The 17,134-nt window shown below is 46.6% G+C and overlaps 2 protein-coding genes across 2 annotated transcripts; both read left to right on the top strand.

Annotated features, from left to right (window-relative positions):
- Positions 1–1,184: 1,184 nt before the first annotated feature.
- Positions 1,185–2,061, top strand: LOC133910317 (uncharacterized). Its single transcript, XM_062352817.1, has one exon. The coding sequence runs from the start codon at positions 1,336–1,338 to the stop codon at positions 2,059–2,061; it is 726 nt and encodes a 241-aa protein (XP_062208801.1). The 5' UTR covers positions 1,185–1,335.
- A 13,299-nt stretch (positions 2,062–15,360) lies between these two features.
- On the top strand, positions 15,361–16,113 carry LOC133909784 (Bowman-Birk type wound-induced proteinase inhibitor WIP1-like). The gene is made up of 2 exons (XM_062352340.1): positions 15,361–15,534; positions 15,634–16,113. Exons 1-2 carry the CDS (start codon positions 15,450–15,452, stop codon positions 15,849–15,851), a joined length of 303 nt encoding a protein of 100 aa, XP_062208324.1. The 5' UTR covers positions 15,361–15,449; the 3' UTR covers positions 15,852–16,113.
- The last annotated feature ends 1,021 nt before the right edge of the window (positions 16,114–17,134 follow it).

Below are 17,134 nucleotides of genomic sequence, written 5' to 3'. Positions count from 1 at the left end.
CACATGACAAAACATTTGTTTATTTCTTCTGATCACGCACGATGCTCCCCTACTCCCCTGAAACCAGAGGCAGCGCTGTTTCAGATGCCCCCTACTTCCCTGGCCACTACCGAGCTTGTCTTCGTCAGAATGCAAGCTGCGTCATCGATCGCTGTACCAGGTGTGTTAACTCTGACCGAGTGACTGACATTTCACCTAAATTTACATCAGTCAGTGACACATGCTTGCTGGCTGCAAAAAGTTTTTAGTAACATCAATGCAAAGAAATCATTCGTGGATTTTATCAAAATCCAAACTGAGGTTTTCATTCGCCTATATGGCAAAATGAGCAAGTTTTCAGTGTGCGTTTTCGCCATTCCAGTTCAGTGCTCCACTTGCACGACACCCTTTTTCTTCGATGGAGAAAAGGGAAAGGGGCGAACCTTCCTTTCTCGATCTTTTTGCTGTCGTTGCTGTCTGAAGAGTAGTATGATTTGGAGGTTTTGATCGGAATGTTCATGAGATTAAACCAACATTGGGCTCCCATGCCCCCGTGTTTTCGCTGGTTCCACTGACTAGATAGTGACCACATAGCCCCCCTCCCATCATATTATGTTTCCCTGTCGACGTCTCGCCATACAGCGTGATCAGTGATGCAAGCGATCTTTTTTTAGATGCAGTGGTGCAAGCGATTTAACATTGCAATCTTCGTTCTTTTTTTTCTCCAAAAAGTCATCCGTGTTAAATTTTTTTTGGCCGAATCAAACACTCTGAACTGAGTCAGATTTCGGCGATCGTGTTGGATTTTGAGTTGTATTTTACATGTTTAAATTTTTTTTACCTAATCGAACGTCCGAATCCGAGTAAAATTCCAACATCGGTGTCGTAACCCTGGCTAAAATCCATCACATTGCCGTTGCGTACAACAAGCAGTTGTTACTTGTTAGACAGAAATGGCAAAAGTTTGCAGACTTGAACACTTGATCTTAATAGCATTACTACTCCCAAATGTTTCCGGCCAGAGACAATTACTACACGGCAAAGCAAGCGGCCACGGGACAAGTCTATGGATCAAGGCTGTCACCGAAATATGCCAAGTTAATCGCCAAAGTTTCACGTCAAATAGACGAGAAAAAGGCGAAGAAACATGTCACTCGCGTAGGTAGGTGACAGACCAAGGGACCAGGCGCGAGTGAGATCGAATCAACCTCACAAATTGGGGTGCGAAATTTGCACACCGCGGTCCAAACCTGAGACCCAAGCCAGGGCACCTCTATTTATCAGTTTCCCTCCCAAGTGCTTCGCCGGCCTCTCACTATTCTCACTGATCTCCCACTGACAACTCAGACACCGCCAATGGAAGAAGCCCCAGAGCTGATCAGCCCGAGGATCTCCTTCTCCCACGACCTAGCCACGGTCGCGACACCGCCCGCCCCGCCCAGCCGGCGGTCGGACACGTCGCTGCTCGTGTCATGCCTCCCCGAGCCGGAGTTCGCCTTCGCCAACGCCAATGCGGCTGCCGCCGACGTCTCCCCGGCCGACCGCCTCTTCGCCGGAGGCAAGCTACTTCCAGTGCCGCCGCTGCCACCCCCTCCCAAGCCCAACCCGTCCAAGCAACAGACAACAAGCGGGAGCCGTGTCAAGGCGCAGGCGTGGCAACAGAAGCGGCCAGGTTCGTGGGCGTCCCCGTTCTCACGTAGCAGCAGCGTCAACTCCGCAACGACGACGGGCGCGCCGCGGTCGGCGGGGAGGTTCGGCTGCCCGTCGTTCCCGCTTATGCGCAGCCGGTCAGCCGGGTCGGCAGCCGTGGCGCGGGATGGCTTGGGCAACATCGGCTCGGACGCCGGCGCCCATCGGACACGGTACAAGAAAGTTGGTGCTGCAGCTTCAGCTGCAGCTAGTAACGTTGGTAGTTCAAGAGTCTACTACTATGGAGGTAGTAGAAAAGGTAGCAGCCATGGTGTTAGGGTTAGCCCGGTACTTAACGTGCCATTCATTGGCACGAGTGTAATGAACCTAATGAGCTACTTGCTTTGTGATTGTAGCAGTAAGACCACGAAGAATAGGGGAAATATCTTGTGAATTCTTTCAAAAATCCTGTGAATATCTTTGTTCCAAACGTGGCCTTGATCTTAGTAGTCGCTTTACGCATGCTTTTGTGAGTAAGAAAACTTAATTGGCTCGTGAATTGTAACGGGAACGGGAAGTTTGAAAGGCTGGCAATGATAGAGCAGTGGGTTTTCTTTAAAAAAGACCCTTTTGTTTGCTTAGCATGGGAGGCGCTTTTGGTTGTGTTTCTGATATCATTGGTTGCATGGGGGGAGGCATGGAGTGTGATGAAAGTATGCCCATGTGTTTGTGGGGGAAGCTGGTTCGGGGCAGCGTCATCAAGGGTTCATGCTTGGGGAGTTGGGATCCCCGTCCCCAGGCTGGCCTAGCTTGCTTGGTTCGCAGCATGCTAGTTGCAATGCCAGTGATGTCGGTATCTTATTTGGCATGCAGAGATCATAGTTTACTTCCCGATCTCTTCCTTTCCTGCCACCTCCCGATCTCCCCGAGCTCCCTCTTCTTCAATCTCTTTCCATTCCCTAGCTGCCTCCCGATTTTCCCAATCTCCTCGATCTGTTCCTTAAATCACAGCATGGGAGATCGAAACAGAATCCGTGGCCTCGATCCCCATCGCTCCCTCTTTCCCTCCTGTCAACAATTCCCTTCCAATCTTGCTGATTCCCTACCGATCTCACTGAACGCAACAACCTGCAGCAATCTTCCGCTTCGTTCGGTGGGTGCCTTTTCCCCAAATCATGGGATATGGAGAATTTGTTTGGTGCCGTTCCGCAAATCACGACATCCTCCTGCGTGAAGGGAAGGATGGAGGCGGTTATGCATGGCGCTTTACCAGATAAGGAGACGTCGAAGAGTCACGAGTCGCAAGAGGCTCTTGAGCTTCGGCAGCACTGGTGGTGCCTTACTCCTTCCCTTCTAGTCCGGGAAATTTAACTTGATATGTCTTTATTTTCTGAATTTGTTTGTAACTAGGTCCTAACCGTGTGCATGCCCAGAAAATTTGCTACACTATGTAGCAAGTTAATTGAGGAATAGAAGCGTGTTGTCAAAGAAATAGGATTTGAAAGCTTGCTTAGTATACTTGCGATGCATATTCAATATATTCTCCTTGAGGACCTTGTTGATAATGATTTCAGAGTATGTTGGACAGTAGGTGCGTGAACGGCGTATCAAGAATCGATGTGTGCACGTACGATGGACTCATGGACACTGAGAGTTATACAGGTTTAGACCTCCTGGAGGACAATAGCCTCACATCCTGTGTCTTGTGTTATGGAGGATGTCAATTGGTTACAGAGGTAGTTCTAACTGGCTGCCAGACTTGATCTGCCTTTTCCACAAACAAGGTCCTCATCCCTTTATATAGTAGGGAGGAGGAGAAGTTACATGTGGGTCCAAACAGAAAATCCTGATCATTCTAATATCTAACTCAAGCTATCATTACGGAGGACCGTCCCCGACCACTTGCTTGATCGACCTGCTAAAAACGTCTCGTTCGTCATGCAGTGTTGCGTTGACCTACAAAAGTCCCACACCATAGCATTTAATACTACGAGACATGATAATGTCCATCGACGTTGTCCATGACTTTGTCCGCTGGAATTGACGCCTGGGGATGGAAACCACTTGAGTGGATGTCAATGAATACGATTTGGACAAGTTGTGTTAGTAGGGTAGGGAGACTGGTCCTATATGCCTTGTACTGGTTGTGGGAACCATACCCTAGTCGTGCGACCAACCAGTTTTAGGAAATATATGTCTCTGGCCATTATATCCCTCACGGGACCTATTTGCTAGAGTACCCCCTTACTCAATACATTGACAATAGCCCTCGAGCTTCCTCGTAACTGTGGCCCAGCCTGGTCACACCAAGCCTGGGGAGGACGTAGTCTGCCTAGGGAGTGGTCATTGGCGTCGTCAATCCTCAGAGTGCAACTCTGAACTTCGTGTCATGTGGGGAGGTTGAAATGTCCCGAGAGGGAAAAAAGAGGGTATGAGAGAGAGATATTGATTGTCGGTGAACCTGAAGGACTCTTGGTTTCTTACATGCGTCCCCTCAGGTTTTGAGCGGTTTGAAGGCCGCACTGGTTGGGGTGTCATTGTGGTTTAAAAAGAGGAGTGCTTGATGGCCTTTCAAACCACCCCCTCACCTTCCTTCTCACCCTCAAGCCTTTAGTGCCTAGAGTCCATTTGCCTCCATCCTGTCCTGCATTCTGCTCCGTAGTGTCTATAGGCTCTGAGGCCATGGCGTACTCCCCTCCTTCATCATTGGAGAGATCGATGATCTCAGATGGCTCAACGAGAGTAGAGTCGGCTTCGGCTCTGGACCCGCTCAGTGTGGTGCTTCTAGAGGCAGCGGTTGTCGTGGGTATGCTTGCGAGGTTAAAGTCGACAACCATCGAGCTCACGCCCTTCCAAAGAAGGTCGCCCCCTTCTGGTCTGTCTCGATCTCCTACCCGGGCGGATTTCTCAACCGAGGTCATCGATATCTCCGATGATGAGGAGGGGGTCAATTGGGACCTTCTGGAGAAGGAGATTGATGAAGAGGAAGAGTAGTAGATGAAGCAGAAGGGAGGTCTACAAGGTGCAACGATGCCGGTCAGCAGCCCTAGTAGGGTTTTTGCGTTGGTCACCTTCACTGGACCTTATGTCGGTCGTCGTTCGATCCCCGGAGTGGTGAGATGCCTCTCCAAGGAGGAGTATAAGAGGTTCCTTGACTCATTCAAGGGCAATAGAGGTGAGAGTTTGGCGGACCCTTTCTATCAACTTTGTGCTAATCGCTTGAGTCAAGCAGGTAGGACAGGCATGTAATAGGATAGTTAGTCCGATCGGATGCAACTAGTCAGCCTGTAACCTAACCTTTCCATGAATGAAAAAGTGTGGGGGTTAGGCATCTGTTCTTATTCTATTCTGCACGCTAGTCAAGTTCTTGGTGCGCGGAACAAGACACAGCTCGACAAGTCTGTCAGGGGCGAGTAGCGTTTGACCCTAGCAAGGACTTGTGGCCTTTTGGTCCTTGTATCCGGCCTCCTGGTCATTTGGTATCTTGGTCACTAAGTTCCGTAGTGGCCGTCGAGTGTGGTCGTGTGCTGTGGTGAGAGATTCAATATGTCGAGAGCCCGTGGCTTCGTTGTGAAGTTCTGCAAAACAGAGAGTCTGTTTTTTTTTAATTTAAGAACTTACAAGTTGTATTCCACGTTCGTCCGGAAGTTCCTACAAAATAGAAAGACAAGCCCATCTCCGAGCGACCCTATACATAGAACCTACGCAACAAGATGATGTTCCAGGAGTTGTATAATTCACGGCTGTTCTCCATGGCTAGCTTGACTATGATAGATTGGGTGATGGCGACCACTTTGTATGGTCCCTCCCATTTAGGGGAGAGTTTATTCCAACGAGCCTTATTCTGGATTTGCCTAAGGATAAGGTCGCATATGACCAATGTTCGCTTCCGTACCTTTTGGTCGTGGTAGCATTTGAGGCTCTATTGATAACAAGTAGCTCGAATTAGAGCGCAATAGTGGAACTCTTAGATTAGGTTTATGTCATCCTCCTGTCATGCCACTTGGTCGTTATCCGAGTAATTGTTGACTCGGGTGACTGAAGGGTGATTTCAGAGGGGAACATTGCTTCGGCGTCATAAACCAGGAAGAAAGGGGTTTCGGTTATGACCCAACTAGAGGTCGTTTGCAACGATCAGCGTACTATGGGAAGTTCATCTACCCATCGCCTCGAATAGCTTTTAATCTAGTCGAAGACCCTGAGTTTTGATCCCTTGCAGTATAATCCCATTCACCATTTCGACATGTCTGTTGCTTTGGGGTGAGCCACAGGCGCATAGAACCTTGGTCCCGATCTGTTCACAGTGGTCTCGGAAAGCACTACTGGCAAATTGAGTTCCGTTATTCATGATTATGCGATTCAAACTGCCAAACTGCACTATCAGCCCTCATATGAACTTAATCGCATTTGTGGTGGTGATCTTCCTGACAGGCTTGGCCTTGATCCACTTAGTGAATATGTCGATTACCACGAATAGGAACTCAAAACCGCATGGGGCTTTAGGGAATGGTCCTACAACATCGAGCCCCCAGACAGCGAAAGGCCAAGAGAGTGGTATGGTTTATAGTGCCTGGGTTGGTAGGTTGGTATTTCGATTGTGGTACTGACACGACTCACACCGTTTCACCAGCTCACAGGCATCCTAGAGGGCAATGGGCTAATAGAATCCTTACTAGAATGCTTTTCTGACCAGGGTGCGGTATGAAGCGTGGCTACCACATATGCCTCTGTGGATATTAGAGAGCATTGTGCTCCTCTCTTCCTGAGTGATGCATTTTAGTAAAAGGTCGTTGCTCCCTCAACGATAGAGGCATCCCTCTACCAAGGAGTATCTGCAGGCTTGCCGCGAGACCTTTTCTGCTGATGCATCATCGTCAAGGACTGCTCGATTCTGAAGGTAGTCCAAGATCTAATCCATCTAGGCTATACCCGATTCGAGCAGAGCGGCCATATGATGGCCATCCGAGGTCGACGGCACTGAAGGAGGCATTGCCTCCAAAGGTGTTGCCTCAGGTGCTCCATTTCCGAGCGCAGCATCCCCCTTTACCTTGGCCTAAGACCACAGTGGACTGTCGTGATAGTCTTTCTTCAAAGACTCCAATTAGGACAGGTTCATGAGAAGAATCTAGATGGACCAGCTCATCGGCTAGGAAGTTGTCCTTGCGAGGGATGTCCTTGACCTCAAAGATGATGAAGCATCGTCTAGTCTTCTCACTTCGGCGAGGTATGTCGCCATTATCGAGTCAGAGCACGGAAACTGCTTTTGCACTTGGTACATGACTAGTAGCAAGTTCCCTATCGCCAATAGTCATTTAATCCCATGTGTGGAGGCTGCTCGTATTTCGAACAAGAGGTCCTCGTACTCAGTAGTGTTATTAGTGACTGGAAAATATAATTGAACTACGTACCTGAGAATGTCGCCGGTAGGTAAGGTTAGAACCACTCCAGCTCTGGCTCCCTTTAGTGTGAATAATTCGTCAAAGTGCATGGTCCAGTGTTCGTCTGCCTCTGGTCGCTGCATCTGCTCGGGCTCGAAGGACAACCACTCGGCTACAAAACCGGCCAGCGTCTAGGACTTGATAGACGTTTAGGGGATGAATTGGAGAATGAATCCCCCGAGCTCTACTCCCGAGCTCTACTGCTCACTTTGTTGTTCTTCATGTTGCATCTCTATTATGAAGAATTTCCCTAATTGGGAATGAGGTAATCACCTTGATTCTGTGAGTTTGAAAGTAGTGTATGAGCTTGCGAGAGGCCATTAGAATAGCGTATAGTAGTTTCTGAGACTGTGGGTACTGAGCCTTCATGTCGTGCAGGACCTTACTGACGTAATACACTAGTCGCTGGAGACCTTCCCGCTCGACAACCAGGACCACGCTCGCGACCTATGGTGTTGAGGCAACATAGAGCAAAAACTCCCCGTTGAGTCGATGCGCGGTCAGTACAGGAGGGGGGGAGGTACCTTTTAAGCTCTTGGAATGCTGCCTCTGCCTCCGGCGTCCACTGGAAGTGGTTGTCTTTCTTCAGGAGTTTGAAGAGTGGTAGTCCCTTCTTCCCTAGTCTTGAGATGAACCTGCTCAGAGCAGCAATGCATCCTTTTAGTTTCTAAAACTCCTTTAACCTGGTCGGAAATCTCATCTGGTCGATGGCCCTGAGCTTGTTAGGGTTCGCCTCAATCCCTCAATGAGAAACGAGGAATCCGATTAACTTCCCTGACGGAACTCCGAACATACACTTCTCTGGGTTTAGCTTTATGCGGTACTTCTGGAGATTATCGAACATTTCTTGAAGGTCTACGACCAGGTTCGTCTTGGTGCTGCTTTTTATAACCACATCGTCCATGTATGCCTCGACGTTTCTTTCGAGCTATGGTGAGTTGGATACATTGTTGGTAAGTGGCACCGACGCTTTTTAAGCTAAAAGGTAGTTTTACATAGCAAAAGACCCTAAAGGGTGTAACAAAAGCCGTCTTTTCCTCATCTTCCCTAAACATACTAACCTAATGGTACTCCCAATTGAGCATTTAAGAAACATAACAGATCGCTACCGGCCATTGAGCCAACTAGCTGGTCGATTTGAGGAAGAGGAAAAAGGTCCTTTGGGCACGCCTTGTTAAGTTCAGTGAAGTTGACGCACATTCTCCACTTGCCATTGTGCTTCCGAACCATGACTGGGTTAGCCTGCCATTCTGGATACTGCACATCCTAAATGAAGCCTGCTTCCAGGATATTATTGATCTCCTAACGAAGCGCTTCCTTCTGGTTGGCTATTAATCGACGCGCTTTTTGCTTTACTGGTCGCACGTCTGGTCGCATAGACAACTTGTGTTCAATCACATCACTAGGGACTCTAGGCATATCAGATGGACTCCATGAAAAGACATCCATGTTCACCTGGAGGAAGGAGATGAGCGTGTGTCCCTATTTGGGGTCCATTGCGACCCCTATCTGAACCGAATTGGTTAGGTCGGTGTCATCCAGGCTCACTACCTTGAGCCAATCGTCTAGGCTGGCGATTACATAGACCTTTACCAGTCACCTGCTGGGTTCAACAGTCACGGGTTGTGATCCGAGAGTCAGCTCAACCATATCGAGGCTCCTCTTATCGCAGTGCAAGGCCATTTTGGCATTACCAACAATGGTGATGCCCCCTATTAGCCCAGGGATTTTGATCACTTGGTATGTGTAGTGGATAATGGCTATGAACTGAGCCATCATTGGTCATCCAAGGATCGCATTATACGTGGTACCAAAGTCAGCCACATCAAACAGGACCCTTTTGGTTCTAAAGTTATCTGGCGAGCCGAAGGTAACGAGTAGCTCGATTTGCCTTAGAGGCTTAGTCAAGGAGTCCGGGTTGATCCCGAAGAAGGGTGGAGACGGCCTCAACGAGCTCCTCAAAATCTGCAGGACTGAATGTACTAAAAGATGCCTAGAGGGGGGGGGGCGGGTGAATAGGCTTTTCTGAAAATTAAAACTAACCAGCGGATTAAACATATGCCAGATACTCCGGTGAAGGTCGGATACTCCGGGTAATCAATTATTTGGACATCTTTAGCGCCGATCTCGTGGAGTGGGATCTATGGCGTATGGCATGAGTGGCCAAAATTACGACTGGGAGGCTCATCGCATCATATTGTTCTCGTGACTCAAACGTATGGATGACCAAATACTTCTTATTGTACATGAATAATGTGGAAGTATATTCTCCTAAGTGTGTACAAAGGAAGTTCGGGTACCGATAGGTGGTGCCAATACCTCTCCAACGAGACGTCGGTCGGACGCACGAGTGAGTGTGTTATTGTAGGTAACATTAGTACCTTAGGTGATCCATGTTAATAAATTATAACTATCTATGTCATGTATAGGAGGAGCGCATAGAGGGGCGGAGGCATGCGGGACTAGGCATGTGTGAATGTCGAGCACCTATAGAGGTGGACGAAGTTAGCTGCGATGGATGCCATCGTTCCTGCTGGATAATATGACGATGCCATGTATTGGAAGTATCTTTTGTGGTACCGTCCGCGCACGCATACCACCTTACTCAACGGACTTATAGAGCCAGCCCCTAGAACCTTCCCCCAAGGATTGTGATGAGGACATCACTCCCTCGGATACATACAATGATCCTCCATTGAACTTTCAAGGTCCAATCACAAGAGCTCGCGCACGACAATTAAATTTAGAGGTGAGCTCGTTCCTAAGCAACTCTTTATATAATTTTGAGAATAGATTACTACCTAATGATTATGTATTGCTTAAGAATCATGGAGAGGACAAGGAGACACATAGAGGAAGGCTTGGAGGCGTGGAGGAGCAGCTAGGACGTCCAACAACAGCAGGAGGTCCAGTCCAACTCGAGTCCGAATCAGCCTCGACCTCCAGGACCAGCGAGCAGTAAAACGGACGCCCAGGACGCATCCGGACTCCGTTTTCGACGATTCACATATGGTTGGAAAGATAATTTCATAAGGAAACCAATGGCGTTGGTTTGAGGTCCAAATTCCTTCTGAGTCAACGGAAAACGTCGAAACAAGTCAGCGTCCAGAATCTATCCCGGTGCTGCGTCACCGTTTTTGGTCCGTTGGGCCGTGTATCGTCGTTGAGCCCATTAAGGGGGCGTGACCAGGGGGTGTGACGACCCTAGACCCTTATTATCAGCCACCGCCGCTCTCGTTAGGGCGGGTTTTGCTTAGATTATTCTGTCAAGAACAGTTTCGCCGTTTCGTCGGTTTGTGAGACCCCAACTCGTGAGATTAATCATTCATCTGCAATTTGGTTGCATTCTTCCTTGTTCTTGCTTGTGTTCTTCGATTCGCAGGCAAGGACTTTAGCCTTCTTGGCGAGGTCAACCGTGCAACGCCGGTTGATAACCAGAGGAGACGTGGTGCTGCGATTGCGGGGTTTCGGATCGTGTTGTTCGGAAGCCGGATCGACTTGTGTCTCGTTTCCACCAAATCGATAGTTACCAAAACCTTTCGGAAGATCGGGAACCCTTGTTCATATTAGATTGTGCCCGCATTCTTCATATTGTGATAAGTGATGTAGTACTTGTAACAATGTTTATTGGTTAAACCTCTATATTAGTAGCATGTCCCTCATCTTATATAAACCAAATAGGCGTACAAGATGCATACGCAGGTGGAACAAGCTTGTGAAGAAGCAAACGGGTCATCAACACGGAGGGATCGAAACCGTCTCCAAGACTACATGAGGACTAGAGGGTCCCGCTTCCTGTCTGCTATATGTGGTCTAGGTGGTTGTGCCCGTCTTGGAGTATGTATGACCTACCAGCCATGGACCCATCCCGTGCCTTCCACTGCAAGCGTTCGTCTAGTGCCCATGATGAACCCGTTCGGGCACAGTCGCGAGAGGCACCTTCGGCATCGGAGCATCGCTAGGAGTGTATGCAGGCTCCTACGTCCGAGCAGTGTACACTGGGTTCATAGGCCCCACAGTGGACACGGCCTCCTCAGACTACGCTGACACCTCTTCCTGTAGCATCGACTCATCATGAGGACGCCGTTGACTGCACGTGGCAAATGCTTGATTGGAGTAGCACGCATGATTTTGACTGGACTGCAGCAATGCAGGCCACCAGCTTCACCGAGCTCCTCAGTGCATAGTACCCCTAATATCCCGATGCACTTGGGGGTTCATAGTGGTACCAGCAATGTGAGCCTTCAGCACACCATACTTCATCAGAGCATGTTCTAGAGGTGTTCACACTGCCGCATGAGGATCTTCTTTATGGTATATGCAGGGCAGAGTTAGCAGGGCGAGATACATGTTCAATGGGAATCCCACATGGCAGGACGATGATGATGACGAGTAAGGAACACGTGACAGGGGCCAGCGCAGGCCATTGGGATGAGGGTCACACATCCACCAGATGCGTACACTCCTGGGGATTGCATGCGACATCGTCGTTATTGAATCACCAGTACAGTTGATCGATACACTTTACTTGTAAATGATGCATGTATTATTGACTTTATTATCATAGTCATTTCTATTATGTATTATTCATTGTATTGTTAATTTAATTATTTTTAATTTATATAATATTTGTCAAATAATTCTGGCACATAACTTTATTTTTTAGTTATTTATTAAGCTTTGTTACATATTAATTATGATTTTAATACTTGTTTAATGTTTCTTAAATAATTAGGGATTCGTGCTTTGGTGCAGAGCCATAACGTTGCAGTGAAGGATCAATAAAGCTATGGTGGGATTTTTTAGTACATGCTTTCTATGGATACCTACAACAATTTATGCCTCCTTGCAGGTTATGCGTGAAGGGAAGGATGATCCTTTCAAAGAGAACAACCTAATCCAAGTCGTGGACAAATTGCATACAAGACCCTTTTGTTCTACGTTAACTGATCCGCTCCAACATGTAATCATCAAGGACCTTAGGGCTCTCTTGCACGAGCAACGTCAAACGTATCTCAGGGTGTACGAACTGGCCGACCGTCCTTCTATTCTAGGTTTCTCAAAGAGGCAAAGAACGATAGTGATGTTACCCAACCAGTATGCATCCCGCATTCATGTTCGTAATTTCCTATGTGCTCACCCTACTTATCTTTTTTCTATTGATTCTAATGCTCCTCTTTTACGGTAGGCATTCCCGAAAGATGCACAGTTGATCAACAAAGATATCACAAACTTCTTGGTGATATATATGCTCCTCGTTGGGAGTGTCATGCTTGGTTCGCGTAGAAAATGACGACGATCAACGAACCTAAGGGGTACAAGGGTGCCCTCTACTACTCATCCAGAAAATGATGTGGACGATGAGGATGATGATTTCATGCCACAAATGCCTCGATGTTCCAGCAGTAATACAAGAGAATGTTCAATGATCACTGCAAGAGAACGTTCACACACCACATTGAGATGGTATACAACCGATAAGGAAATAAAACGTGCTACTACCGCGATAGCTTAAGATGACGATGACAACGACGATTTCATGCCACAACGACCCCTCCCTCCGTGACCTCCATCTCCGGAGGACATTGATAACCCTGAAAATGATGATGAATTTACTGGTACCCATCCTTACAACCTCCCATTACCACCTCGGAGACAGCCATCTTACCCTGATAGCATTAACTAGCATAGCTGACATTCTTCTGCTAATTTGTGTCGTCACTTTCCTCCGCCATCTTGAGATGATCTACGTATTCAACATCTATTCACTATACACTATGCAAATGCCAGGTAGGACTATTTATTTTGTTTACATTTCTATTTCATTAGTTTAGTTTGATGGGTATATGGTTAGTGCCTTATATTACCGTACTATGTTACAACTATTTGTGAACTTTATGTCTAATCAATGTGATGGTAAGTTTATTATATTAACGTACTATCTAAGCATAATTCTTTCCAACATATGAAAAGTATTTGTGAGCTCAGCCTTTAGACGTGCCAATGCTTATTCTAGTGTCCTCTTATGACTAATGTTGTAGCACGAGCACCTTAGGGACTAACATAGACTGGGGTTGTATCACTAGCACCTCGGGGGACTAACCCTAATTGTAGCTCTAGCATCAAACATGTGATTGTATGAACCATTCAATCTTGGGTTGCGCTTGCTTTAGGATGAATGCTTAAAGCAGGTTTTGATTTTGGATTAAGATCAAAGGGATAGATGTTTACTTTTATACCCACTCAAAATGAACAACTTTCAAGGGAATGTTTTCGTAGGATTCTATGCCTCTATGCAGATGCAACAATAATTCATTGATGAACTTTTGCAGAATGAAATGAACACATCAAGCAACAACTTTCAAAGGGAATCTCTGTCAAGTATCAATGCCACAATTTTTCTAGGTTTGACAGAGAATCCTATGCTACAGTCCACAACCAAGCTCATGCACTCAATCCATGCACCAGCCCCTAGCCATCATAAATAAGCCTATCCTTATCCATGGATAGGCCACTCATTTCTCAGCTCTCTCAACTGCAATGTCTTCCTCAGCTCCACTAAACCCACCCAAGTAACATTGTCGAACCACCGATGTGCTTCTGTGGCAATCCTTGTAGGCTTCGTGAGTCCCAGGACATCTCCTACACCTATGGCCTATGCTTGTTCATGTGCCAACTATCAGTACGACAAGTCTCGACATGAACCGTATGAGTACCCATCAGTATAGCAATGTATATTACTAATGTGGACTTTTCATTTGATTTTATGCATTGTCTTACTAATCTCTCCTCTTGTTTCATTTGTTCAGTCTCCTTCACCTATATGTGACTTCATGGAATGACTTGTTTCATCAAGTGCCTTTCTTTATTTATTTGCTCGTGCCCTAATGAAACAAAGTTGTGCTATTGTACTTTATTCAGCCCCGAAATGACACACGATAAAACGCGACATGAGCGACAAAATGGCACGGCCAGCTTGTATTCGGCACCTAAGGGTATTTTTGGCATATGAGGTGCCAAATATGGTGAACAGTTCCATATTCTGCATCTCAGGTGCCAAACACAAGCCAAACCTATCGTTTTTCGGTACCTCAGGTACCGAAATCGATTTTTTGATGTTTAAGGTACTGAATAAATACAGTGATGTTTGTTAGCTATTTTTGGATTTTGGCCGATGAAGAAAGATAACAATAGCTTGCATATGTACTCATTTTGAACTCTTATGCCTAAAACTTTAAATAGTTAATTTGGCATCTAAATAACTTCAAATGAAAAAGTTTTCAACTATAAAATTATAGATCTCATCGATGGATACAGTTTTCATATAAAGTTTGTCATCATCTCACTTCTTATAAAAAAGTGATGAATTTTATATGATAAGCTATCATCCATTACTAAAGGCGGTTCGCATAATGAAAAGAATCACCTCTAATAATGGATAGTATCTTATCTTACAAAATTTATAACTTTTTCATATGAAGTTATAGGAGAACAAACTTTGTATGAAAATTATAGTCCTCTATGAGATCTAAAACTTTGTAGTTGAAAACTTTTTCACATGAAGTCATTTAAATGTGTAAATAATAGTTTGAAATTTTAGATATAAGAGATCAAATAGATTGCATATGCTATTAGTATCGCTAGTACTTATAATGTGGAATGGTAAAAAGGGTTCGCACAAGATGAGACATCCCTGGTTCGAGTGTCAAGAACCATACGTATGTGTATTTCAAAAATCGCGTGACTTGTCGGTCAAAAAAATTCACCAGGGGGTGCCTGGTCGGGAGTGCCTAACAATTCGCGAGGGGTAGTGCCTGGTTGGAAAAAAAATCACATTTTCAAACTAAAAAATATCGATTCGAGGACCGATGATCAGGGATAATTCGCTTTAGGAACCACCTGTAAAAATAGAAATTAACATAGGCGAATTCTTAAATGAGCTGTTAATGATAATCGATTTCTACAAACGATGTCTTTTGCACTGTAAAAATTATCTATTTTTTAGACCTTCTATTACAAATAGATAACTAAACAGCTATGTAAATAGATTATCACATTGTCTTTTATATTGTGGTGTGATAACGCCATCACTTCCGTCCATTTTGGACCGTGCTTGTGTCTGGTGAGGATGATTGGACGTGATGAAGAAAACAAATGCGTTATACGACTCGCAGCCATGAGTCAAATACTCGCCTAACAAGCATCCACTCAAAAAAAAAAAAAGCGATTGCAGGAACGGCGATGTGCTGTGTTCCGATCCCGACGACTATAAGTAGGGCTTCTCCATTGCGCTGTTGTCAACATCACAACAGCTTCCAGCAAGTATCGGAACTGCAGCTGAAGGCCGTGTGGTGTGGTGTGGTGTGGTGTGGTGTGGTGTGGTGTGTAGAACGCCAAGTGACCATGAAGAGCAGCACGCTGTTGGTGATCCTGGTTCTCCAGGCCGTTCTGGCCATGGGGATATTCGCAGCTGTGGCTAAAGAAAATGGTACGTTTCTTGACCGTTAACGATCTCTAAGTGGTTCATTGGTCTGAATGCATGCATGTTTACGATGATGATCGAGACTGAATGCGTGTGTGCGTGCAGCCGTGGGCGACAGCAAGGCCATCGACATCAACCCGGGGCAGCTCAAGTGCTGCACCAACTGCAACTTCTCCTTCTCGGGGCTCTACACCTGCGACGACGTCGGCAAGAAGTGCGACCCCGTCTGCAAGAAGTGCGCCGTCGTGCAGACCTACACGGGCAAGAAGTTCAAGTGCACCGACACCTTCCTCGGCATGTGCGGCCCCTCGTGCAAGAACTGAACTAAGCCGGTCGAGATGAGCTTCAGCTCCGTGATTGTGAATCTGTGTTCTGTGCTTGTGCATGTTCTCGTCGTTACGCGCGAACAATAAGCCGTTGTTTGTATGCCTGCAATAAAAGTGATAAAACTGGCAGGTCATATTATCTCTATGGTTGGTACTAAAGATGTTAAACTCTACGGTTGTATCAGTGAATTCCGTCAAATCCTTAATAGAAATGGGGTATCCCGCGTTTGAAAAAAAAGGGGCAGTCATGTGTAGAGAATCAGATTTCTATGTCCTTGAGAGGGACATGGTACCAATTTTATCATGTTCTAATACAACTTGCGAAATTGAAGGACGAATACTATTGACAAAAGGATGAAAATCCGAGAAATCATCTAATCCCTCTTCGATTGGAAGGAAAAATACATTGATTTACTTGGTAATCTGAAGTGACCGAGTCAAATCCCTATCTAGATGCGTTGGACAAGGGACGAACGCATGGGTTCTCGATCGCGAGGTCGCTTCGCCACGGCACATCATGCATGCGGTGCACGCGTGCCGCCGGGTCGCCGTGCCACGGCTTCCGCGGCCTTGAGCCATCGCCGTCAACTGGTGCGACCGCGGACGGGCCGGCGGAGGGACTGATCCTCTGCCGCCTGGTCCGGTAGTACGTGTGAGCAAGCTAGTTCTCCATCTTGATCTGGACGAGCCGCGCGAGCGATCGGTTCCGTTCATTTCTCTACACTTTTGATTACGTACAGGTACAGTGCATGAATAGCGATTTCCCTAATCTCTATAGCAACAGATGCGCTGGACTAGCCAGTCTACGAACAACAGTGAAATGCTTTGACTCTACTGGCAGGGTGATTAATTTGGTAAGTGATGCGGCGAAAGGCGAGGCCGAAAACCAGAAAGAGAGCAACACTTCACGCGAAGAGAGGTGCTTAGCTTCAAAACGTGTGATGCTGCTTGTCCTCGTGCCCATTCGCGATCGATTACTGAATTAAATTGCTAGTGATTCGCCACTACTGTAGTGAGCGGCGACCGTCGGACCGACGACAGGTGACGCGCATGGTCCACGTGATGGATGGCAGGCTGCATGGTTCGACTGGCATCGTCCCAAAAAAACTCTTCGTCAGTACACGTACCGATCGTATCATCACTCTCAATGATGCCATGCGATGTGTATCAGTGTGTACCATGTGACCTGAAATTTCCTTGTCGCTAACTATTACCTCTACTTATATGGTTGTAAGGCCATTTCCGATTATATTCTTTTTATTTTTATTTCCTTTCTGATT

Source organism: Phragmites australis, chromosome 2 (assembly GCF_958298935.1).
Source record: "Phragmites australis chromosome 2, lpPhrAust1.1, whole genome shotgun sequence".
Taxonomy (NCBI): domain Eukaryota; kingdom Viridiplantae; phylum Streptophyta; class Magnoliopsida; order Poales; family Poaceae; genus Phragmites; species Phragmites australis.
Note: the sequence above shows the minus strand (reverse complement) of the source record. Positions and strands in the feature narration are given on the sequence as shown.